At 51.0% G+C, this 24610-nt stretch overlaps 7 protein-coding genes across 7 annotated transcripts; 3 read left to right on the top strand and 4 right to left on the bottom strand.

Moving 5' to 3' along the window:
* Nucleotides 1-97: 97 nt before the first annotated feature.
* N7457_005166 (putative MFS transporter) lies at nt 98-1661 on the bottom strand (the record flags this gene model as incomplete). Its single annotated transcript, XM_057176211.1, has 2 exons — nt 98-264; nt 314-1661. The coding sequence occupies 2 exons, from the start codon at nt 1659-1661 to the stop codon at nt 98-100; spliced, it is 1515 nt and encodes a 504-aa protein (XP_057030513.1).
* A 477-nt stretch (nt 1662-2138) lies between these two features.
* Nucleotides 2139-2354, top strand: N7457_005165 (uncharacterized protein; the record flags this gene model as incomplete). Its single annotated transcript, XM_057176210.1, has 1 exon — nt 2139-2354. The coding sequence occupies one exon, from the start codon at nt 2139-2141 to the stop codon at nt 2352-2354; it is 216 nt and encodes a 71-aa protein (XP_057030512.1).
* Nucleotides 2355-4753: 2399 nt separating this feature from the next.
* Nucleotides 4754-7130, bottom strand: N7457_005164 (uncharacterized protein; the record flags this gene model as incomplete). Its single annotated transcript, XM_057176209.1, has 4 exons — nt 4754-4801; nt 4858-5228; nt 5289-6156; nt 6219-7130. 4 exons carry the CDS (start codon nt 7128-7130, stop codon nt 4754-4756), a joined length of 2199 nt encoding a protein of 732 aa, XP_057030511.1.
* Nucleotides 7131-10335: 3205 nt separating this feature from the next.
* Nucleotides 10336-12126, bottom strand: N7457_005163 (translation initiation factor eIF2B subunit gamma; the record flags this gene model as incomplete). Its single annotated transcript, XM_057176208.1, has 3 exons — nt 10336-11792; nt 11888-12017; nt 12076-12126. 3 exons carry the CDS (start codon nt 12124-12126, stop codon nt 10336-10338), a joined length of 1638 nt encoding a protein of 545 aa, XP_057030510.1.
* A 383-nt stretch (nt 12127-12509) lies between these two features.
* Nucleotides 12510-13878, top strand: N7457_005162 (uncharacterized protein; the record flags this gene model as incomplete). Its single annotated transcript, XM_057176207.1, has 2 exons — nt 12510-13202; nt 13255-13878. The coding sequence occupies 2 exons, from the start codon at nt 12510-12512 to the stop codon at nt 13876-13878; spliced, it is 1317 nt and encodes a 438-aa protein (XP_057030509.1).
* A 725-nt stretch (nt 13879-14603) lies between these two features.
* N7457_005161 (uncharacterized protein) lies at nt 14604-17489 on the top strand (the record flags this gene model as incomplete). Its single annotated transcript, XM_057176206.1, has 3 exons — nt 14604-14949; nt 15012-15224; nt 15277-17489. The coding sequence occupies 3 exons, from the start codon at nt 14604-14606 to the stop codon at nt 17487-17489; spliced, it is 2772 nt and encodes a 923-aa protein (XP_057030508.1).
* A 4381-nt stretch (nt 17490-21870) lies between these two features.
* Nucleotides 21871-23094, bottom strand: brlA (C2H2 type transcription factor BrlA; the record flags this gene model as incomplete). Its single annotated transcript, XM_057176205.1, has 1 exon — nt 21871-23094. The coding sequence occupies one exon, from the start codon at nt 23092-23094 to the stop codon at nt 21871-21873; it is 1224 nt and encodes a 407-aa protein (XP_057030507.1).
* Between the last annotated feature and the right edge of the window lie 1516 nt (nt 23095-24610).

The following is a 24610-nucleotide window of genomic DNA, read 5'->3' as shown; positions in this document are numbered from 1 at the left end:
TTGCAGCATCTCTTTAGGGCTTATTTTCTTACAATGATATTATGCTCTCTCTACCATCTCTTTACCTACCATATATCCTAATAGAAGTAATAAAATCCTACACCAGGAAGCGGAAACCACGCCGACTCCCCTCACCAGGGACAGCGCCCAGCACCTCCTCGCCCCGATCAAGCTTCTTATTAAGCCGCACAAGCATAAAGCGAAGCACCGTAGCAGAAACGATAGCGATAAACGCCGTGGCACAGTTCACAGACATCGCAGGCACTAAAGTCGTCAGTTTGGAAAACCCCCCACAGCAACGAGACCTACATACCAAACCTTGGAGCATGGGAATCCGGATACATATAGCTAGCGTAGATACTGCTGGCGTTACTGACGCAGTTAATCGCCGCCAGAGCAGCGGCACGCTTCGCCGCCGGACGGGGGAGGGTATTCGAGATCCAGCCTAGGGCGACGACGTAGCCGGCGTAGAAAGACGGCACCATGAGCATCATTGCGACATAGCGCGGTGCGGTGGCTGTCGTCGTGGCGGCGATGATGAATGCCACGACGGAAATGTACAGCGGGGCGGTGATGTGGAAGTATCGTTCCCCTGTGCGGTCTGCGTGCCAGGCGTTGGCGAAGGCGCTTATCACGGCGAGACAATAGGGCGGGGCGGTTAGACAGAGGGTTTCGATGTCGCCGTAGTTGAGGGTTTTGACGACGGTTGGGAAGAAGTTGGTGACTGAAGCGGAGGAAACGATGCAGAGGATCATGAGCATCAGGATCCAGGTTTTGACATCGGTGAAGGCGAGCTTGGCTCCGTGGAAGAAGGTTTGCTGTTCGCTGTCTACCCAGTCGTCTTCGCCGATGTCTTCTTCCAGCCGCCAGACGGCTAGTTGTTTTTCTTCCTCGGAGAGCCAGCTTGTGGTGCGCGGGAAGTTGGGGAGGACGAAGACGGCGATGAAGGCTATGGCGATGGTGATGGCGCCTTCGATGATGAATAGCCATCGCCAGGCACGTAGGCCGAGCACGTTGTCCATGTTGCTGGTGATGCCGGCGGCGATGAGACCGGAGAACGCGCCCGAGAGTAAGGATCCCGAGTACAGCGCTGCTGTGCGGAAACCCAGCTCTTTGCGGGTGTACCAGGCGCTCAGGAAATACAGACAGCCGGGGAAGTAGGCGGCTTCGACGAAACCAAGGAAAAAGCGGATGACGACGAGACCGGCGTAGTTTTTCGCGGCAGCTGTCGCGGTGGAAATAATTCCCCACAGGATCATTGCGGTGGGGAGGTAGAGGGCTGGTTTGCCGAATTTGTTTAGTAGTAGATTGGATGGGATCTGCATCAACAGGTATCCGACGAATAAGATGCTGACGCAGGTTGCGAACTGGTTGCCCTCCAGACCTAGGTCCTCTTCGAGGCCTGCTAGTCGGGCTGAGGCGATGTTGTTTCGGTCGAGGTAGTTGAGGATGTACATGATGATGATCATCGGTAGGAGGCGTATGTCTATTTTGCGAACAAGAGCTTTCTCAGCTTCTGTACGTTCCTCGGGAGTCAAGTTGGCCACATAGGCCGGTGCTTCTTTCCGGGCATTTGGTCTGTCGGCGTTGGCGACTGTTTCGTTGTCAGTGCGGAACTTGTCAACGTCCTCCACTTGGATGTCTGCATTTCTCGGAGACATCTTGGTGGGGACTTTGGGTATAACAATCGGAGAAATGAGAAGACAAAGAGAGAGCTGGGATGACACGGCGAACCAGCCAGCTGAAGATATGAGTACTGATGTGAGTATATGGCAAAGTGGATAGTAAGATACCCCGAACAAGCAAGGGATATATGGAAGGGGAGACGAGAACAAGAAAAAAACGCGCAAGTGGGATCTAACAGCCCATTTACTCCGTACAAGTAAATCCCTTCTGCAGAACAAGAAATATGTGGCGTTGATACTCAGTGGCCCGAGAGCACTGCGAGCACGAGACTGGACTGGTACATGCCACTTCGATCCCAAAACCAGGCTTGGTGAGATTCCAAGACGGCACATTAGACGGGATAAAGCCGTGTCTTCCCCGCAGAAACCCCGGTTGATAGGCGAGATGGAGAAGCAGCCATTGGTGTGGATATGCGGGGGGTCAACTTGGACGAGACCAAAGAGGCATCCATCATGTCCATCACCCCGGATTCACGGACACCTGCGCCCGAGGACATCCTCATTCGAACGGGCGAATGCCGCAACAGGAGGTTGCATTGCAGAAAGGATCACCCGCGTGGGGGTTGCTATGACTGGTCTTTGGATTCCTCCAGCCAGCGTGGGGGTGGATTCGAACAGTCCAGGAGCATGGGTGCGTTTCTGGCATCTCGAAGCGATGAAGATAGGTGAAGAGAACTGGAATGCCAAGCAATGGATAGAAAGTACAGACATCACAGCCAAACTACATATGTGTGTATCCTGCATTGTCATATATACCGGTTGGATGCCCATGTAAAGGGTTCTACGATTGCTTATATGAAGATCCGTTGATGCCTCCAGACTCAGAATCCTGTATATAAACCAGTATCTTTATAGTCTCAGGGCTGAGACAAACAGGCTGCATACATTGGATTTCCAGAGATAGTTTCTTCCCTACTTATACACACAGTCATCCACATGTCACTGGTTTTGATCCTCTCGTCTCCTCAAGCTCTACCATCAGACGCCGATCTTCTCAGCCCCCAAAGTCCTCCCAGATAATCTCTAGCACAACCACTCAATTCCATAGGTATCTTCTCGCGGAGATAAAGCAGCTTTGAAGGGAGCCACTCGACCGAAAACCGCAAAAAAGAAGAGATGACGAAGACAAAGAAAACACACATCCACCAGACGCAACCCGCATGAATGAACCAAGAGAACCCCCCCCCCCCCCAAGATACCATAGACGTGGAGGGTGTTGAGTAAAGTGGAAGGAACCGTTAACAACGATGTGTAGAATGCATAACAGGATAGCAAATGTGGGGATGGAGCTGAAGAGCTAGCTTCGTCGGTGCCCGGTACCTCATATCGCATGTCCCTCCGTGATCGTCGGTCTTTTCTTTTCTTTTTTTCTGCTTTGTTTATCCGGATGCTAGCACCAATACCCCGAGTGGGGACGGGGTTGTCCACCACCTTCTTATTTGTGGTGGTAGGGGTCGATGATTTCGTTGTGCATCGAGAAGTCAGCATCTTCAGAGATGCCAAAAAGGTGCACTCCATGAGAAAGCACAGGATAACAAAGAGCAGACAGTCCGAAGGGTATCTGTGGTAGCTTCGGCATCATGGAAGCAGCCGTCGTCCGCCTCTGTTTCCGCTATGAGCATTGAGGAGTGTACATAGTATATACTGGACGAGGACTTTGTTGAAGCCAGGGGGCGACAATGGAGGAGATGATTCCGCAGCCGGCGCCGATATCTTGGGCGATGGACCAAGCGGTGTGGGGATTTTGGGCGTGGCAGGTGAATAGGAAGAGAGGTATGTATATAGCGATGCTACTGAAGTAATCAGGAAGATAGTTTTGGTTTTATAGAGAATATATGGAAGGGGGAAAGAAGAAAGAAGTATGCGTATCTCTGGGATCAGGGAATTCATATCCTTCAGCACTATCAAACACCCCGTCTGCAGATAGCCTCTGAAAGAGAGAGGGCATTGATCATCTAATAGGCGGTTGACTTGCCTATATTTACCAGGGCGATCTCATCATTGCATCTTTTACATTGCAATGGTTGACTCTACGTTGTATGTAAGGACTATCACTACAGGCGGTTTCTTCCACTTTGGCTTGATCAAAGGCCCTAGACACCATATGGCACATATAAGCAAGTCTCGGGTAGTAATGCAACGGCCATCTCATTCTTTTAGAGACTGGGTCTACTAGTGGCGCTGGACAATACGTAAGTAGCTTCCTCTACGGGTAATATTACCTTACGATATCACCTGGTTAGAAGTAGGTAGCAAATAGCCAAAGCAGAATAGAGTAATGACAGGTATTGAATATGTGCAGACATCATGCATTTAACACATTCATATAACACACAAAAGATACAAGCAATGCAAATTGAAAGACCAAGGCAGGATGGAAAAAAGGCTCAGACATTGTATTCAGAGGAGCTTAGGGAGTGATAGATATGAAAGGGCCTAGTGATGACCATGACGAAACAATGTGCTAGAAGGACAAGAGGAAGATGAAGAGGAGAAAATGGAAATAAAATGAAAGAACAGTCCAGTAACCCACGCTTCCAGTACTCAATGACAATGACTCAGATGCACGATGCAGAAAAGAAGAAGGGAAGGATTAGAAACAAAAGGCAGCAAACAAGAAGCAGTGAACTCGAACCGTCACCCCGATTAGATGGTAGGAGGAACATTCATTAGATCGACACCCATGACAAGATCCTCTAAGGTAGAGGGGAAATATCCCAGGCTTTTTGGTGGACTGGCGCCAGCAGCGCCTGTCTAGAGACCACCAAAGAATTTTCGATAATAGCCGCACCAGTTTTGAATTGGCGGGGATAACCGCCAGAAGCACGATTGTATTGGTCAAAATCGCCATGAAGAGAGGGCTACCTTGATCCAGTGAATCAACTAAGACCGGTCGGACAGTAGATCCCCCGTTCATGCGATGAAAAGGAAAAAAGAAATCATCAAACACCCTATTTCGCCGCAATTGATGCATGTCTAGACAAGAATGCAGGCTGGGTGAATTGAGCCCTGGACACAGCTGGCCAGGTTCAGATCACTGAGCGATGCAAGATACTCCCGCCCAAAAATTAAATGAAGTGTGTGTAGATCTTAGAATTCTCATGAACCTCCATCTCCTATATCGTTGTTAGTAGGGGCCCAAGCCAAGTGTGGGAGAGTTGCAGCGACTCACCATTTTGAAATTGTTAATCTCCTCACGAATCTGCTGCGCGAGCAGGGGAGTGAGACGGTTGCAAGTCGCAATCTCTCCTCGCCGATCATACTCGCCGCTGGGCCAGGTTTCGTGGAACTGGATGCGAGGACTGAAGACGATATTTCTACCACCAACAGTTGACGGGGTAAGGGGTGCACTTTTCGCATCGGAGGAGGAAAAGCGTCCTGCGGCCGAAAGGAAGTAATCCTCACCGGCAATCTTGACCGAGTCATTCTGGTGAGCTGGAGATCGTGACGACTCATCAGGTGTTGGGGGAGCACTAGAGTGAGGGGAGTCACCACCGGCAAGTGCATTTGCAGGCGATGAGATACCAAGCTCCGGATGGGTTTCTAACAAGGTCAGTGACTTGTTGCCATGAATGAAAGGATTTGTGGCATGGGGATACATACTCTTCAGAATGCCCTTCCGGACCGCCGCGAGAATCTCCGCTCGTTCCCGTTCTCCTCCCACAATGCTCTTACGCGATTGGGAGTTCTCCGATGCAGCTCTTTCTCGGATTGAAGTGGATCTTCTGATATCCGCAGCATTGTCGACCTTGGGGAAAACCGTGGCACCACGTGGGAGATCGGAAGGCTCGGGTTTGACAGCAACGCTTTCCCGTTCTGCCTCAACATTCACGACAGTGATCTGTGGAGCTGACGCCTCGACACCCGCACCCTCAATGGAATTGATGCTCGCCACTGATTTAGGACGGAACATGCCAACCAGTGAGCGAGTAGAGCGTTTCATGCCCTTACCCATCTTGCGAAGCATCATCGATGCCGAGGAGGCCGTCGATGATACTGACAGATTATCGTTAGATCCGGTGAAGAAGTGGCCTTGGTTGGAGTAGATGCTTTCACCCAGCCCGCTTCGTTCCTGCTGTTCGGCAATGGCAGCCTGTTCTGGCCCCAGCTGTTCCCTCAAGGCTTCACGCCGGGCATGTTCCGCGGCAATTGCTTCCCGCTTGGCAGCATTGCTCTGTCCAGATGTCTTCAGGAGCTCCGAGGCACTGCCGAAAGAGAAAGCTCGTCTCAAGCGCGATTTCCCCGGGCGCGGTGGGTCATTTTTCAAATCAGTAAGACGCTTGGCAGCGGGGGAATCCAGCTGGGGCGGTTTGGGCTTGCTCTGGGGTTCGGCTCGAGGCTTGGATTCAGGGGCTGCGGGTTGCGTCGATGCCGGTTGGGATAATGGCGAGGGTTTGCTCGTGCGCTTTTCTTCGGGCTTGCCGGTCTTGCCAGTGACAGGGTTCGAGTCAGGTAGTGTTCCTTCTCGTGCCTGTGAGTTCAACATTGTTAGCCGAGGGGTATCTCTATGAGTCCGAGGGGGAGTGATCGTACCGATGAGGCCGAAGAGTGTGCTGACTGAACGCTTCCCACGCTGTCCCGGTGAGAGTGCGCCGAAACGGGATTCGGATTGGTCTCAAATGAGATGAAGTCGTAGGATCCCGATTGAGCAGGAGAGGAAGTGGGGAAATCCAGTTGTAGGTTTGGATATGCCGCCGCATCCATATTGCCGAGGCTTCGTCGTCGATACCGCTCAGGCTGTGTCCTTTCACCATGGGATGAATCATCCACACTGGAGACCCGGTTATGAGCGTTCGATCGAACCGGTCGGGAGCCACCTAAATCATCAACAATCACGGTCGGGATTGGAGCCAAAGCCCCCGCGGGCGATGGTGCGGTGGTTTCTGCTCGTTGGGACGTACGACGATACCGATTTGGGGAGGGTTTCGGGGAATTGATGTTCATAATAGAGGGGGAGGGGAGATTGGCCGTGGATAGGGGACGAAGCGGCTGGTCGCTTCTCGGTTGCCGTGAAGGCAGTGCGCTGTCGTCCTTGGAGACATATGATCGGGAGGAAGAGTTTGATGAAGAATTGGATACAGAACCAGCTGCAAGATGGGGGGATCGGGGGCTGGCACCGGTGTATGTCGGATTCACCGGCACCTGTGGGGTAGTAGGTGCGGAAAAGGTGCGATTCTCGGGGCGTAGGTGTGGTGTCCACGACTGGCGATTCTGGACGTTGGAATGGCCGACGTTCGGATTGTAGCCGTAGGGAGCCACAACCGGGTGGCCCGCTCGATAGCTGCCAGAGTTGCCAGCATTGAACGTTGTCCAAGACATAGTCTGGACACGAGAGCCGTGATTCTGGGGTGGAGAGGAAAAGGTGCCCGATGAGGATGAAGGGCGCGTCTGAAGCACAGGTACCGTGCCACTCTGTTGTGGAATCGTTTGGACCAACGCAGCCATATTGTTCTCTCCGGGGCAAATTGTCAAAAGGATGGAAATCACGAATGTCTGGGGAGGTCGTGATCTAGGCTTGCAAAACAATCGGATACGAGCCCAAGGTGTGTTCACGTCAAATAGGGATCCGAGGAAGGAAACGGGATGCTGTTGTCCAAGGCGAGCTGTCAGTCATCCATCATCAAAATAAGATTCTTCCTCGTCATCAATGGGGTATGGAGGGTGGAGTTTGCCAGGAAAGGGGGCGGTGCTTTGCTTTTCTTTTTTTTTCCTTTTCCTTGCACGTTGGGGGATCAGGGACCGCGTCAGCCAGGGGGTGCAACCATACCTGTTCTAAGTAACGTGGACATAAACTATAGTGGTACAACGATTAAAAAAAAGAGAAAGAAAAAGCACGCTCGATGCCAGAAGAATGAAACTCGAAACCAGGCGAGTGGGAAGAAACGAAGGAGGTAAGACGAAAGAAGGGAGAGATCTCCAGGATAGACGCCTCTAGAATAGGAGAGCCATGTACAAGAAGGAAAAAAAGAGAGAAAAGAGAGAGTCCACAAGTCAGAACCCCAGGACCTTCAAATGACAGCACACGTGAATGCGATCACTGAAGAGGAGGGAGATGGAAAAGGGAAAATAGGAGGGGTTTCCGGAGCAGATCACGACACGGTAAACACGCTTGTACGGAGGAGACGGGGAAGGCGATTAGGGGGAGATCCGGAATCACCGTGAAATTGACAATTCAAAGAGAAATTGAGAAGGAAAAAAAAAAAAAAAAAAAGAAAAAAAAACCCGAAATCTCCTGAGGGGAATTATGCGTCTGCAGGGAACACGATGGTACGTAACTGAAGTTGGAGCTTCATCTGCCGTACACTTCTTCTACTATTTACGCTGCTCTAAACGGGCCCTTCAATCTCCCTCCGAGATTCCAGTCTTTCATTTTATCTGAAATCCGAGGCTTTCCCACACCTCCTGAAGCCGTTCATAAAAAGGGGCCCGACCATACACCACCGTTACGTGCCAATCATACACCTGCGGGTCTTCCCCTTAATGCTCCATCTTGATATTCTTAGACATTGCCATAGCCACTCAACGTTGACCAGTCTCCATATTCCTCGCATATTTTTGGGAGGTTTTAGATTTCTTGGATATCTTCTGGAACTTGTCACGTTGTACGGAGTACGGAATACGGAATACGGAGCACTCCGTCCTCTCGACACGTAGTGGATGTTCCTGTACTCTGGTCTCTTGTACCATGTCGGGTACCTGACTGTCCAGAATGTCCCCCAATCTGAACCTGACTCAGGTAGGATCTGATCGGCCCTGACATCCCGCGATTTGCGACTGCACGGTCAAGTCACGACGCCATCCTGGTCCACGAATCCACATGCACTCGGCAGAACTCTGCTATGTACGGTACTATACTAATGTACTCCATACTCCGTACTTAATGCATAATCCATTCACCTGCTTCCGGAAACGTATACCAATTTATCTCCGAGGATTCCGTACCTTGGCAATTACCTAGGTAACATAGCACGCTTTGCGCTCTCATCTCAAGGGGATTCAAGGAAAAGAAAAAAGAGAACAAGCTGTAACCGAGCTTTAAGGAAGTTGCTGGTTCCCTGGTTGAGGGTGGTCCTCCACTGAACCTAATCGAATTGTCGTACCGTATGTATCGTTGGATCTCCATCTTTGACGACGGTCACACTGATGAGGCTGAATCCCCTCCTGTCGTGTTATTTCATGGCCGAGTCCCAAACCCCATTGGGAATCCAGACTTAATTTATTCCGATCGAAAGCGACACCTTGGACGGCATACGGAGTACCTAGGTACCTATGTGGTTTAACTTCCAAGGGTCATGTACAATGACGAAGTCCTCGCTAAGATGCCCTCAAGTCCATTTTTGACGTGGGAGTTCCTGTCATATGCGTGAGTCCTGCTTCCTGCTCGGCGCCACTTCGGGGGTCCTTTGAAGAATACGAATTTGCCCCTCTTTGTTTCTCTCTCCCTTTGTTTCCAGAAGTACGGAGTACTTCTGTCTGGTTCCAGTCCAGGGCATTCTTATCTTGGATCCGAAAGCTCCACGCCAAAAATTGTCCCGCTTTCGTGCGCCTCCACTTGCTGCAAACCACCCAATTCGTCGATCCACCGGAGTTCCCGCGTGATCGGCAGCCAATTGAGCAGGAGTCAGGTCGATGGGATTCCTGATCGAAGTGAATGGCCTTCGGAACGTCCAACTAGCACTTACACTTGCTTCTCTTATGGAAAAAAGAAAAAGAAAAAGAAAATCCCCGAGACACCCCGTTCTCTTAACGGGGCTGGCACTGACCTTTCCCGGACGGATTTAGCGTGCATTTTAGATTGCCCAGGAGGAATTCGATTTTCAGCGCACAGAGCCCTGGGGTAAATGAAACGGGGGTGCGATAGGATGCTTAATTGAGGATTGACCGTCTCAGACGCACCCCCCCTAATCCCAACGGTGCGACGCTCAATGCTAGACATAAGCACGGTGTCTGGTGGCTGATCAGGGGCCATCCCAGGAAAAAAAAAAGAAAATGCGGAGATGTCACTTCTTTCGATGATCCCTTTTGATTCTTCGGTATCCGCCCTCCTAGACTCCACGGGATCAAGTTGTTCCAAATCCCGAATGTTGTGGTCTGATGTTGGATGGGTTGATCGAACTGGTAGAAAAAGTTCATCCGGGCTTTTCATTCGTGCGGAGTATAGTGACTTGCAATATGCCAATGGACTAAAGCAGATACTAGTCCGCCGGTCAAGCTGCTAATGCACTCGCATCTCCACTGCCAAGCTAACGTCCTAAGAGATCCCGTACTTGCATCAGTGCTTGCGTGGGCAGGAGCACTAACTTTTAGTTCGCCGCCATGCGTCCGGGGAAGCACAGGGTGGAGCAGATTGGTCATTCGATTGCACTGGTAGCTACGGACTATAGGATTGAGGGATCGTTCAGTCTATCTTGGTCGAATTGGCTTGGAAGTTGTACTTGGAACTCCGTACGGAATACTACTTGTGAGGAATTACCAGGCCCGTTTGGCATATAACTCTCCCTTCCGAAACTAAAGACTAGGTAGGCAAGTTCCGATGTTTCACAACTTGATGGACGCAGGGGTATAAAATTCTATTTTTTTCATGTCCGTGAGGTCATGGATCCTATCTCATAAACGTGTTAGCCAGGATAAATATACTTTCAAACTTGGATCAATAGTCCTGGTCATCCTCCGACGCATCCATAGCATCTTCATCGTCAAGACCCTCGAAGACCATGAACTTCTCGTTCTTGGCATCCGTATCGTCAGGAACGACGTTTCCATCTTGAACCTCGCAGTCCTTCAGCACCGATTCACGGCCGATCTTGCTGCGGCGTCCAACGATGGTACCCGTCAATTGACAGCGTTCGCCAACGACGGCACCGTCCATGATCAAACAGCGAGTCAATCGGGCACCGCTGGCAATGTGGCAGTTGGCACCAATGATGGTCTCTTTGATGACACACTTCTCCTCGACCGTCGAGTTACTATCGACCAGGCAGTCGCCCCTTGTAACGGTACAGCGTTGTGCGATGCTGGCGGTGTTGGCCACCTTCGAGGTGTGGGCGAATGCCGATGAAGCAACCCGACCAACCTCTTCAATGGACTCCAGCTTCGCAAGACGGAGCGAGGTGGACAGAAGGACGGCAGATGAATCCACCCGCCTAACGAAAGGCGTGGTGTCTTTCTGCACGTAAGCGAGCATCGGTGGCAGATTTGACTTGGGGCTTTTGACGGTTTGCGAACTTGGGGTCGTGACACGCGATGCGAATTGGGTCTCGGAAGCGGCTGTGTTGAATTTGGCGGGGGTGGCTTTGGTGGTGCTCATGTTTTGTAGATCAATCTCCTCCTCAAGCGATTCGCCGTCGAGAGATTCGCCGTCGTGGCTCTCGCTCTCGCCTAGTGTGTGGCTGTGGCTTAGACTGCGGCTCTTCTGCTGGAAGATTTTGTTGATTTGCAGCTTATCGCTGAGGCCTTGTTGCCACTCAGACTTAGCCCACCACCCGATCAGATCTTCACTGACGGACTGGAATTGTTCATTCAACCGAGCCATATCCTTGACCCAGTAAGGAAGGAGGTAGATGTGCGCATCCCGGTAGGTGGTCAGCAATTTCACTTGTGCATGCGCATCCACCAGGGAGTGGCGCACAAGGAAGCCCTTGTCGTTTTCTAATTTTTCCTTCAATGTGTCCATGGGCATAGAGAGGACGAGTTTGCTGAGTGATGAACGAGGTGCGGCGTGGGAAACGACGGGAGCCTCATTTTGTTCCAGTGGTGCAACTGCAATAAAGTCTGTTGCTTCGCCCTTGACACTCTCCTCTCGGCCCTGGGTTTGATAGTACATGCTGAGTCCATTGCGGCGGTTCTTTTCACCGCCAGACACCATCCAGGCTTCAAGAAGAGACTCCCCGGGCAGTTCGCAAACGAGATCACAAGGCAGAAGGAGGAAATCGGATTTGATACAGGCTTGTACCTCAGGAAGACGAAGAAGCTCTGCTGTGCCGGTGGTCATTTCAAGTTCCGCCGGCGCGATAACTGACGGTGTGGAGAGCGAGGTAAGGTGCGGGTTTTGTCGTAGCGCGGCCTGGAGGGGAGCGAGCGAAGATGGAGGAGTGACCAATGTAACATCTATGAAAGTTAGCCCTCCATCCGATGCGTTGCGATATAGCAGATGGCGTCATGGAATGCCCCGCATGCTATCTCGACAGTGAAGGTGCGCTTACCGGTAATGCCCATCCTTTTCGACCAGTCCAGGGCATACCAAAGCATCGGCCGATTGGCCACAGGGATAAGACATTTGGGGTATTCCTCGGGGTTCGAAGTGAATGTATTTAGCGATACACCAGGGCCACACTTGTTTGCTTGTTAGCTTTTCTTTCCAGACACATGTCTTGGGGCGCCATGTTCTCACAAGAATTAGGGCCTGTAGGCCTGTTGGGGGCACAGGTACTGAGTGAGGCATAGTATAAACTGGCAATATGCTGGCAAGTCACACCTAGTCGTATATTTATTTCTACAAGAAAACCGATAAGGCTTCGGACCTCAGTCCTGAGTCAAAAAAACTGCTTAGGTAACCAAGGAGACCCATTTTCACGTGATAATCGATTGACCCGCCTCCAGATTCAGGAGACGCAAACAGGACAAACAGAAGTAAACACCCGCGGCAATCACCAGCCACATGTTTCTAGGATCCGAGGGGAGACTCAGCTTGCCTCCTTTCCCTCCTTTCCCTTTTCCCAACCCCTTCTTTTGCAAATTGACAAGTCAGATGCGACCTGCGAGTCATTGCGACCGCGATTCATAAGTAATAAATGCGCCACCTTTAATTGAATACCCGCGATCGCAATGTCCTTCCCTCAAGATCCTCGGCGCCGTCGCGGCGGAGCCGGTACTGGTTTCAGCTCAACCGGTGGACGAACTGCCATGGGATACTGGATCCCCTTGGCCTTGACCGCTGGAATTGCCACTATCAGCATTGCTGCTTGGATTTGGAGTGAAAGAAATGACGATGACGATGACGACCAACCTCACGGGGGTAATGGCACTTACCCACCTCCTGTCGGACCTGGAAGTGACTACCCTCAACCTTCCTATGCTACCGGAGATTATGCCCGAAGCGCAGGCGCAGAAGCTATGCCCGGAGATGCTCCCTATGATCATGGCATGATGGCTCGCATGCAAGGTGCTTTGCGCCGCACACCTAGCCCTCAACAGATCTTTGACGGCGCCAGCAAAAGGGTTGTGGCCGGCGTCACCGCTGCTGGAGCTTTCGTTGGCGGCGCTCTCACCTCTATCCGTGAAGACAACAAAGGTGAAGGTGACTTCGAAGACCACTCGAGATGGTCCGAGGAAGCTCAAAACAGAGCTCAGGAGAGGAGCCAACAAGCTACCATGCAACCGACTATGAGTGGTGGATTGCCGGGTCGCCCAGCAAATGCAGGCCAGTCTTCCTTGGACAAGAAGAAGAAGAAGACTGTTGCGATTGTGGTCTCCTCTGTTTCATCAGCTGACTCTGACGAATTTACTTCCGAGCATGCAGTAGGCAGTTCCTCCCTTTGATATTTACTTCTTGCTTTTCTAACAATCGCAGTCGATTCTCTCTCACCTCCCAGAACACGTCGATATGGAAACCTCTAAAATCTTTGTGTTGATATATGCCCCCGACTTGAAGCATGCTATCAAGAAAGGAGGCTCATCTCGCCCTACGCTTTCGATTGCCTCGTCCTATTCAAACATTGGCACAGAGGAAGCAACTTCTCCGGGAGAATTGACTCCTGGCGATCTGTCCGCAGTGGAACCGCGCCAAGACGACGAATTGGAGGGCACAACTCGCTTCTTCAGAACGTTATACACACAGGCGCAAGCCCTAGTCGAGAAGGATACCATGATCATGCCTTTCAGTACCGTTGGTAGCTATGTACACCTCGTCCGCCACCTGTCCCCCGACCTTGTCTATGTCCAGGAGTCTTTGACTGGGGAGCAAGGTGAAGCTGTCCAGCATATCGCTGGTTGGGTTCGCCAGGTCATGGTCGTGGTCGGTGACGAGGGTGGCCGTGGCGGGCTTATCGATAGTGATGACGAGTCCGCACTTGGTGAAAAGGGAGAGAAATGGTGGCAGAAGGAGGGTGTCACTGGACTCGGCAAGCGCATCGACGTTGTTGACGTTGTGCGGGTCGGAGATGACTGGCGACGCCGAGTGCGTGGTATGGACTAGCCCCCATCAAGCTGTGACCCCGATGATTTTGATGTTGATATTTGATTCCTTGCATGTCTATACCTGTTTTTTTTTACCCCATGATGATTGATTGACCCTATTCCCCTGTTTACTGAGTCCCTGCTTTGTTTTGATACAGTTTATCGTTGACAGAATAATGCCTTCTGGCGCACGTTGCGCTTATTGACAACATAACCCTAGAAATAACTCTTATTGTTGAGTCACTTAGGTCTGATATCTCTATTGAATTAGATTGTGCGTTCTTATAGAATAGGTAGACAACAGCTACCTCTACTATATGCTACCTTTCCATCAGTCTGGTCGTCTTATCCCCATTGTCCGGGGCCTCACACTAGTCCTAAAAGAGTAATGGTCACCTGACCTACCTCACGCTGACCCACGGCTTGGCATCATCAGTTGACCTACCTCTGCAAGACCTCGCCCAGCGGCTTCCCGATTCACCCCTTCCCAGTAGATTTATTGGACGGGCGCTTTCTTTCTTTCATTCTTTACGCTCCCTCGGCTATCTTCCGCCGATTTTTCGCATTGATTCCAGCTGTGCTGGGGACCGGTGCCGCCCTACCTATCCCCACATGTCTCGCGCATCGGCCATCTCATTCATTTCCCGAGCACGGCTTTCATTCAACATCATCAGATCGGTATCCCGCTAAGTCGCATTTTTAGCTCATTGGCCACGCCGAGATTGCGCGATCGGCGCAGATATTATGGCGACCGCAATTTCCAAGCCGGCCTCCCATACCCAGAAGATGAAGCGGCCGCCCCCGCCTTTCGGCCAGGCCGCGGTCAATGGGGCCAAAGGCCAGCAACTTTCTTCCTCACCCCCATCCATTACAAAACCTCTTCCTACGAGTGCTGCCCACAACACAAGCTCCAATTTCACAAATGGCGTGACTCATGGGGCAAATCCCATGACCAAAGGCCCCCTTAATCGGACGAGGAACCAGTCTCAAAGGCCCATGGATCAGTCCTCGCGCTCTGGCCGGCCAGTAACGAGGACTGCTGTGACGGATCAGGCACATCGAGTTGGGAAAAAGGCACCAGAACCATATGGTATTGAGTCCTGCGGCATTTGCAATGCCAATGCGCGATTACTGACTCCCTTGTTTCTACAGTGAAAACTACCTCCTATATCCTCAAGAAATATGCAAAATGCCCCCCATCCCTCATCGTGCATTTACATCCCACACATTTTCGATTCGAGCAGCAAGATGGTAGCTTTCCCTACAACTCCGAGATGAAAGTCATCATCGAGCATATCCGCGCCGGGACTGTTCCGCATGACCTGATTGAGGAGCTTTTGCGAGGCGGTGTGCAATTCTACGAAGGTAGGTGCCAGATTTCGCAAATAATCCCATAACTGTTGACTAACAGAGTCAGGTTGCCTCATCGTCCGTGTCATCGATCACAAATCCGCCTCGGCGCAAGCAAGAAAGACATCCGCAAAGTCGTCAAACGAGAACAATACACCATTCTCCCTCCACAACTACAATGAACATGTTACACCTTCAGCTCATGTTCCATACCCAAAGCAAAACCAGCTCACGTCAGCCACGCAGAGCACGAAGGCTGATGGGACACCGGTTGCAAATCAACAGCCGGATGGACAGGCGACGAGCGAAAAGAAAGATGGCCAAAGCAGCGATGTAAACCAAAAGAATGCTCCTGTCAAGCCTCGGATATTCACCACGGTGCTTCACCCTACTGCTCGGACTTTGCAGGCAGAATTGACACTGTTGGTTACCACACCGGACCCAAGAGCAAACAAAGCGCCTGCTCAGCCAAGCTCCTCTGGTTCCCCAACTGCCCCTGGAAGCAATCAACTGGACCGTGGACAACCAGCAAAAAGACAGAAAATGCTGGTTGAGCCAGAAAATCTTTTGCAATGTGAATCTAAAATGATACACGCATTGGCCCCTCCTCTCTTCCTGGATCCTGTGCATAGTTTCGAAGCTGCCCAGGAATTGTTGAAGCACCTGGAAAGCCCACTGCATTGCGATCCGCCGCCCTTGCCCAAGCGCCGCAAGAGAACTGTTGCCGAGCTTGCGGCGGATGAAGCCTTGGCGGCCGAAGAGGAGAGGTTCATGCTTATCATGGACGAACGTCTGGAGCCGACAGCTTCTGGTCCTGGCGGTGCTGCAAAGGCTGCTGGTGTGGACGAATCTGGTGGTGTGGTACCATTCGAACCCCGATTTTCTCGATTCAAGACCCTTGAAACGATTCGCATGCAACACGAGGAGAAGGCTAAACGCGAACATGAGATGAAGCTGAAACAAGAGCTGGCCAAGAGACAGCAGCAGGAACAGGAGAGAGAACGCCGCCGTGCGATTGAGCAGCGCCAAGCCGAGGACCACGCGAAAGAGGAATCTCGGAGACAGCAAATTGCCGCCCAGCAGGCGCAGGCTCAGCTTGCCGCGCAACAGCAGAATCGTCATGTCATGGTTCAGTCCAACGGCGTTAGCCAGGGCCAACAGTCTTCGCCTGTTGTACGTACCCAGACCCCGCATGCCATTTCATCACCACTTGTTGGTAATACTATGCCGATGCAGGCGGTTCCGATGACCATGACCGCATCTGGATCTGGAAGTCCGCCGCGACCTCCATCTGCCTTGCAGCATGCACACCCGAATGTTATGAGCCACCCAATGGCGCCTTCGAGGAGTCAGCAAGGACCAAGTCGACACGGTACTCCGCAGATGACTCAGGGAACACCGGCTATGTCGCATGCCACACCGATTATGCGCAACGTTACGCCTACTCAGCGGATGGGTCATGGCAGTCCGAACCACTCGATGGGTCAGACTCCAGTCATGAACCAGGGCATGGCAACCAACCAGCAGATGAACGGAGGCATGCCTTTCACGCCCCAGCAGCAGATTATGCTGCAACAGCGACAGCAAGCAATTCTTCAGGCTCAGCAAGGAATTCAGCACAACCAGTTCACGCCGCAGCAGCTAGCCCAGTTGCAGGCCAATGTTCATGCTCAGCAGAATATTCAATCCCATCAACAGCAACTCCTTCAGCAACAACAGCAGCAGCAGCATCAGCAGCAGCAACAAGGTCATCAAGGTGTTCCAAAGGTTCCTCAACAAGGCCAGCAAGCATATCAGGCTCAGCTTATGCGTGCTCAATATGCACAGATGCAGATTGTGAAGCAGCAACAACAAGGACAGCAACACCCGCAGATGCAGGGCCAGCAGAATCAGCCTCACCAAGGCAATCAGCAATTGACGGCCCAGCAGCAGATGCTTATGGCAGCCGCCCAAGCGAATGGTGGCCAAATGGGTCCGAATGGGCAGCCCATGAATCAGGCCCAGAGATACACACAGCTCTACCAACAACGACTGCTTCGCATGCGACACGATATGTCGGCGCGATATATGGCACAGTACGGCCCGCCAAACCAATATCCTTCCAACATTGCACAGCAATATGGGCCAGGATTGGAAAAGACCGCCAAAGCCTGGGTCTCCGAGGTCATGCGACGCGAGCGAGATGGTGGCCAACAGCAGCAGCAACAGCGTGCTGCGTTACAAGCACAGCAAATGCAAGCTCAGGGCTCAATGCACAGCATGGGTGGCATGAACAACTGATGTGAATTCGTTCGCCGACACTAACATAACCCAACAACGTACGAGATCGATGATAAGCCTGTTTGGACAGGCACTCTTGCCCACATTTACCATTTCACCAGTATAAACTCTGGCCAAAGGTCAATTTACGATGAGCATTTACGCAACGGCAGTGGGTCATTGGTTAGGGGCAGCTCACTCTGCTTCTGACTGTTTTTTTTTTTTTGAAGTTTTTTCCCTCTTCTTTTTTCTTCGTTTTACTTTGCCGTTTTTTTCTGAATCCCGGGGTTTTGTACAGGGACCAGACATTGTGGAGATCGGAGAGGTCGGCGTTATTTTTGCCATGGTCATTTTCCCCCTTTATTCTTCTTTTTATTTCGATTGTACTATCTGGGCATGGCTTTCGGTGGGAACCTGGGATTTATCAGACTCGATACCATTCTGTACAGGAGTTTTCTTTCCTTTTTTTTTTCTTGATATCACGACGCGAACATGGGGTTTGGGGGTCGACTTTTGAATTGTGGAAATACTCTGAATTTGATCACACAAAATGCAAGAACTGGATTCTCTTCTTACTCGGTGTTATGGTGTTATGGTGCCGGAGTGGAACACTTGATCATAGCTATGGTGTAGGTACCCCGTACATGTACGGAGTACTCCGTACCTACAACATACATAAGGTGCGATCAAACCTGCATGTCGACTCCCCAGCGGGTGTCAGATGCAACATTGACCGAATAACCGACCTAAACCCGGACTTAATCATCGCTACAGGGGAAGTCTACGTGTAGGTATTCAAATATTGCAAACGAGAACTTCAATTCCAAGCTATAAACTCTACGGCGACGAGATGTCCCAGATCTTCAATGGATGTTTGCCACCTCGGGCGAACCGTAGGACAAAAATCTAGTACTCACTGGCTAGGGAGACGAATCTCCATTTCAATATAAGCACTTCTTCGGCACGACCTCGGCCATGAAAGGGCCGGATCGCAATTTGACATCCGTGCTACGGGAGACTGTATAGGGGAAGGGATATGGTAGTGACCGGTTGGTGTTGGGGGAGAAAAAAAAAAAAAAACTGTGGCTCTGGTCGGTGGTGCTTGCTCGGGACGGCTTGAGTCCCTGTCGTGACAGGAAGACCAGAGGTGTCTTGTGTATAGAAGCAAGGCTAAAGCCCTTGGTCAATGGATGACATTAATCCTGTTGAGCAATGGCTTTGGCCTGCCATGTGGAAGACACAATATGGTAGAATGTACGGGGAGGAGACGGGGGAATTGGGTGCGCGGAGTTTTTATAGCTCGGGGGTTACATAAGAGATGAGTCAGCCTTTTCACATGGGCACGGGATCCATGCTGACTAAGGATATTCCCGGTTAGGTCAACCAAGTGTAAGTGGGTATGGTATACATCTCACGGAGCGCGAGAGAGTCGTGGATGCACCGGAAAGTGCTAAGGCAGGGGAACACTATGTCAAGTGACATAGGGAAATACAGGATGAGAGCATCCAAGCGTCGTTAGGAGTTCCAAGTCCGCACGAGCCAGAATCCATGATGCCATCTAGACTCACACGATATGTAGCCAAGCTGTGCATCAAACCGGGTCAGCATACGCGAGATTAATGGTCACGCATGTCAAATGAACCCCAAGCAAGGCGGGACCCAGGCACCAGGAAGGTCACCGCTAACTCCCGAAACCAGGGATAGTGATCGACGCAGGTCTATGTTGTGTATTCTGTAGGGTAGATCATCCGAGACCCCGCCGAGCAAATAGCAGGGACCCCCGGGTGATTCGACGTAAAACGGCTGTGACGATATCTGGCGTTACATTGCAGCAATCAAGAAGCTTGGAAATGAAAGAAAAGAAATCACGCATAGCCACCAAGACCCCAATCATGATGCCTGGAACTGGCTGGATAGACTCAATGTCACATTCCAGGGCATGGATCCCGGCACAGGACTACGGAAGTTGTGATGTAGATCGCGTTCTCCATAGGATGTACGGAGTAACTAGCACCAAGTACTGGGCATTGTAATAGGAGAACCATTCTGGCTAGAGACTATCTGACAAACTTTGACTAATGTTTCACGCAGTGAGATCCATGTCGATGTTCGCGCAGACCAAGCGATACGGTGTGGTAGTTGCATCTTCTAACTGGTTGGATATGTTTCTCCTAAGAATGTGGAAAGGACATGCTGCATCGATAATGGGCATATTAGTTTATTCCCAAACAAGAGTCACTAAAATCAATAGGCAGAAAAAAAATAGAAAAAAAAAGGAATCCTCCAATTCCCGATTCGATTCGAGTGCAGTCAGATCTCTCTGCATGGCATCTCCAAGAACTTCACCGACCGATCGGTCCAGCACGATTGAGGAGCCGAGACGATAAAAAGCAAAGAAAATCCACAAAGAAGAAGGTTTGGGATCAATAGCTCCATAACCTAGGGAATGCATGTTCCGGACGTTAATCTGAGGGTCTTATACATGGCCTACCAGGAGACCCAGGGGGGAAATACAAAGTCGAAGCACCAATTATAAAAATGCGACAGACCGCGGACCTCAGTCCCGCTCATCCCCCTTTCCCAATTTGTTCGGCATGGCATATACATAGCGTCGTGTAACAGCATGCAGCATGCAGCATGGCATGGGCATCGGACTAATTTGACGTCGGGTCTGGAGACCACACCGCAAAATGTAAGAACCGGTGTAGCGGTGGACATGGGATTTGCGATTTCCAGTGGGAATCGGATCACTCTGGGTGGTGAGGCAGGTTGGTCTCTATTATCGACAATCTCTCGTCAAGGGTCTATAGATGTCGAAGAGTATGAGGGAGGTCAAAGTGGAATATGCCGGTAGTCAATGATGTGCAAAACAAAAGGACGTACCCAAACCCCTGGGATAGGCTTAGAAGGGGACCAGAGGGTTCCATGCGCAAAGAATCCATTAGCCAAAAAAGCAAAGATGCCGTTCGGCCGTATAAAGACCGGGTCGATATTCCGTAGCCATAGGGCATTGGTGGATCGCCTCCTTTCTTTTTTTGGGGTCGATTTTTCCCACGCTAACAACGCCCCGTGGAGGAGGAGATTGGGAATGTGGAATGAGTGACGCACGACCTACGGTGGCGAAGGCCCAGACACGAAGCGCGGCTCTTGACCGTGGGCTCCTTGGTCATGCATGCTGGCATGTTTGGGCGTGTATTTGGTTCGTTCCTCCTCCGTATTTAGGCTCTGATTGCCGTATCTTTGCTTTTTAGGCTATACATAGAACTCATGGGAGATTCAAGGTTTCTGGGTTGTGGGTTTAGGTAGTTCAGAGAACGGGTCATGACTCCACATGGCGGTTTGATACATGATACTAGCGATGTGAATTACATTGGAAGCGGTGCGGGTCGTGAGGTGGAGTGTGTTGCTGGGAGTCGTGTGCACGGCGTGTTCGGGGTGCTGTGTTCCACATACAGAAGGGAAAGGGGAACACAAAGTGGATAACTCAGAGCCGCGGTGAAGAGGTGATGACATGGCCTTTCTGAAACAGGCGATGTCACTTTAAGAAGATCGTTAGGAGTGAGATGTGGAGAGGTGGGAGTGGAAGAGGCGAGTAGGACGCACAGTGCAGCCATGCTCATGTCTGCAGGAGGCCCGATTTGTTGAGGACGCATTGATCCACTCGGAAATCGACCAGATAGATCGGTTTGGAGAGATCCAGGAACTCACGATCGGGAGGCCAAGTGTGATCTGTAACATTCGGACATGACGGGAAACAGGAGCCCTGAGTGAGGCGAAGTTTTGAATCACGAAGGCGAATTCAGCCCAAGACGTCACCAGGACCTGTGATCAACGTCGAAGGATCCCCAGTGAGATGCTGACGGTGTACAGAGGGAGTGGGGCAGTGTGAATTGGTCTCGATTTTGGAGTATATTATGCCAATGTGCGATCGTAGGTGGTAGTACATGCGAAATAAGAAATAAAAACAACACGTTGGAGCGAATTGTACACGACCGCCGACCCCCTGAGGGCTTCCTCCCAAATTCATTATCTTGGCGATCCTCTCCCAAACATGTGCAACGCCGGATAAATCCCATTCAAGAACCCCCACTGGCTCCAAACAAATTATGCAATAGAAAGAGAATAAATAAATCAAAGTCTCCGATCCTCCAAGAGACATGTACAACGCCAGAACGGCCAGTCTGGCCCGTGCCTCTGCCATGTTCATATGGGCAGTCGATCCTCCAGAGGCGGGTATCAAGATCCAGGCCCGATGAGGGCCACATTTCGGTGTTTCTATAATTCCATATTTTCTTTTGGAAAGTCGCATGGAATTGGTTTTGGTTGTGTTTTTTTTTTCGAGTCTTTTTCTTCGTTTTTGGATTGGTGTTTTTGCTTTTTTCTGGTTGAGGCGGCGGTGCGACTAGTCATCCCAACTATCCACGTTCAGCTCACCGCAATCGGGGACGGTTTCTTCAAGTTTGCTGCCATAGATGGGGCGACCGTCAGGAGTAAGCTGGCCACGGAAGTCGGGATCGAAATCTTGGCTGGTCTCGTCGAGGGTTGCCACATATCGGTTGCGACCGCCCCGTTTGCTGTGGGTCTTGGTGTAATGAGCGTTGAGGTTGTCACTGCGGGAGAAGGCACGGTGGCAACCGGGAACCCAGCAGACATGAGGTTTTTCCTTGGAATGGCTCTTCATGTGACGCTTGAGGTGCTCCTGGCGCTTGAAGCGACCCTTGCAGCCGGGCTCCTTGCACTTGAATTGCACTTGCTTAATGATTGACGGAAGGTTTTCCAAGCTCAAGTTGGACCGAAGAAGTTGCTTCTTGGAAGGTTTGCGTGAGGGCTGACGATGACGTTGCATCAAGCTATCACGGTAGACCGGAGAAAGTTGGAACTCCTCCTGGTAATCGTTGTGTGCAGACATCCGGCTGACGGGAGTATCGGACCCTGAGGGTGTACCCATAGATACAGAGCGGTGCGGGGTAGAAGGAGTGTGGGACTTGAAGGTTGGGATGTTGGTGGGGAAATCGGAATACGAAGATGAAGGAGGCGTCACGGGGACAGAAGGGAAGGGCTGGACCTGGGCGGGAGTGATGGTTTGCGGTACCATTGACTCCTGGGATGGCATCCAGTGGAACATGTTGGACATCGAGGCCGAGTTAGGTATCCGTTCATTGGGGTGGTTGAAGATTGGACGTGACAGGCAAGGATTGGATGCGGATTCGGGTAGGTATCCAGCTTGCTGCGGGCGATGGTAGTAGTTGCGAGCCATCTGGCTGTATTGGGGTACCGATGCCTGGTAAGGGAAGTGGGGCTCTTGGTATGTCTTTGGCATATCTTGAGGGATCCAGAGCTGGTCGACATGGTCCTCATACGCAGGAAGATAGTCTGGGATAGACATCTGTTCAGGTCGATCCATGTTGCCGCAGGGCATGTTCATCATGCCTTCGCCCGAAGTGATATCGGCCATTCTGAATGCACTCCGCAGTGGCGTCGCAGAGGTACGGCGCTCCATTGGCATACTGTGATAGTGGCCGTGTTCGTGCCACACGGGGGAGGCCATTGAGCCCTGACTGTAAAGACTGGTGGGGGTGGGGGTGGAGAGTCCAAAGGAGAAAAGCTCGAAGTCATCGAGGGGCATTCACTGGAGCCCAGAGAGTGGCAGTCAACTTCAACAGTCAAACGATCGGAAATTTGCTGTCCGTGCGATCTCATGTCGTCTAAGTCCTCTGTCTTGAAAGATCGAGGTGCAACTGGGTCGATGGTATCACCTGTCCAGGGCACTTGTCTTAGTAACTGGTTGGTTTATCGGTGTTCAACACAAGCCCAAGGCAAGCAGTAGGTGGAATGAGGGTCGACAGCGAGGTAAAGAAAGAACTGAAGGAAGGATATGACGGAAGAAAAAAAGGAAAGTACAAGGGATGGAAGGAGATATGAAAAAGGAAAGCCAAGGCACAAGACAAGAGAGTGTGGATTAGTTCCCGGAGTATTGGGAAAGGAAAGAATGTCAAAATGATGAAGGGAATGGAGGACAAACGAGCAGAAATAAACAAATTGGTCCAGCATAGAATCCCGAAGGGTGGAGATCGGACTTACAGCTATATGCCATGGTCTAAGCCCGGATGAGAAGTTTGGAACAAAATTAGAGGCGCGTCGCGTGCTTGAGGTGTAAAGCAAGGCTAGGAATGTAGACTATGGGATCCTCCGTTACCGCGGCAAAGGCTCGAACGGCTGGATGTGGGCTGGGATCGGCTGGAGTTCCTCGAGGGCTGGAGCCTTTTTGCGCGATGTTTCGCGTCAATATGAACCACAATTGCCGAAGTGGGACAATAGGATGGGCTGGTATGGAGTCCCAGGAACAAGATAGGCGTTATTGGTGTCAGAAACCCTTCGACGCGCACCTATGGTTGAGTACTAAGGGGAGGTTGGTCTCAGACAGAAGGGGGAGAAGGTGAGATTATATGAACTGGACACGGCAAGGAGGAAGTTGAGGGTGTCTCAAAGGGTTTATAGGGAAAAGACAATGGAACGCAATGATCCACGGGGAGGTGGGAAGCTTGTTCCTGGTACCTTTTTGGGCTGAAGGTGCTGGTGAGGCAGAGCGAGACTTGGATCGGCGGATTGATTGCCATCCCTCACCTTTTCTTTTTTTAATTTGGTTGAATTTTTTTTGGAATTCTGAATTCTTTTTTGAATTTCTATTGTTGGTTTCTGGTTTTTACTGGTTTTTTACTTTTTATTATTTAATTCGAATTCTAATTCGGATTCTAATTCCAATTCGGTTTATCCTTTCGTTAATTCCTCGATTAATTCCTCTTTGGGCATTTTCGAGATATTTTGGCTTTTCGCCTCTGCTGCGCCGTCCATTATTTTCATTCGCATTTCCTTGGTTTCGATCATGCATCCCGAACCTTCTCTCCACTCCCTACAGCCAATCCCGTCCAGCACTCAAGCATGCTCTACATTGGAATGTCTGGGCTGTACCTCTGAGCTTCCGTGGAATGTGAGCAGAGTCTATTTGGACATGCAGGTCGATCGTGTCCCCGGACTTTCTGGCCGTGTCGATCATCCAGCACGAACCATCTGAGACCCTGATCTTCCTCTCCACTCGGAGTCTCAGATGAGGCAAACTTTGAAAATCACTAGGGGGATGATAC

The sequence above is a fragment of the Penicillium paradoxum genome (assembly GCF_028828445.1).
Source record: "Penicillium paradoxum strain IBT 22861 chromosome Unknown utg000005l_segment0_segment0, whole genome shotgun sequence".
Classification (NCBI taxonomy): domain Eukaryota; kingdom Fungi; phylum Ascomycota; class Eurotiomycetes; order Eurotiales; family Aspergillaceae; genus Penicillium; species Penicillium paradoxum.
The sequence above is the reverse complement of the archived record's forward strand: the minus strand, read 5'-3'. Positions and strand labels throughout refer to the sequence as shown.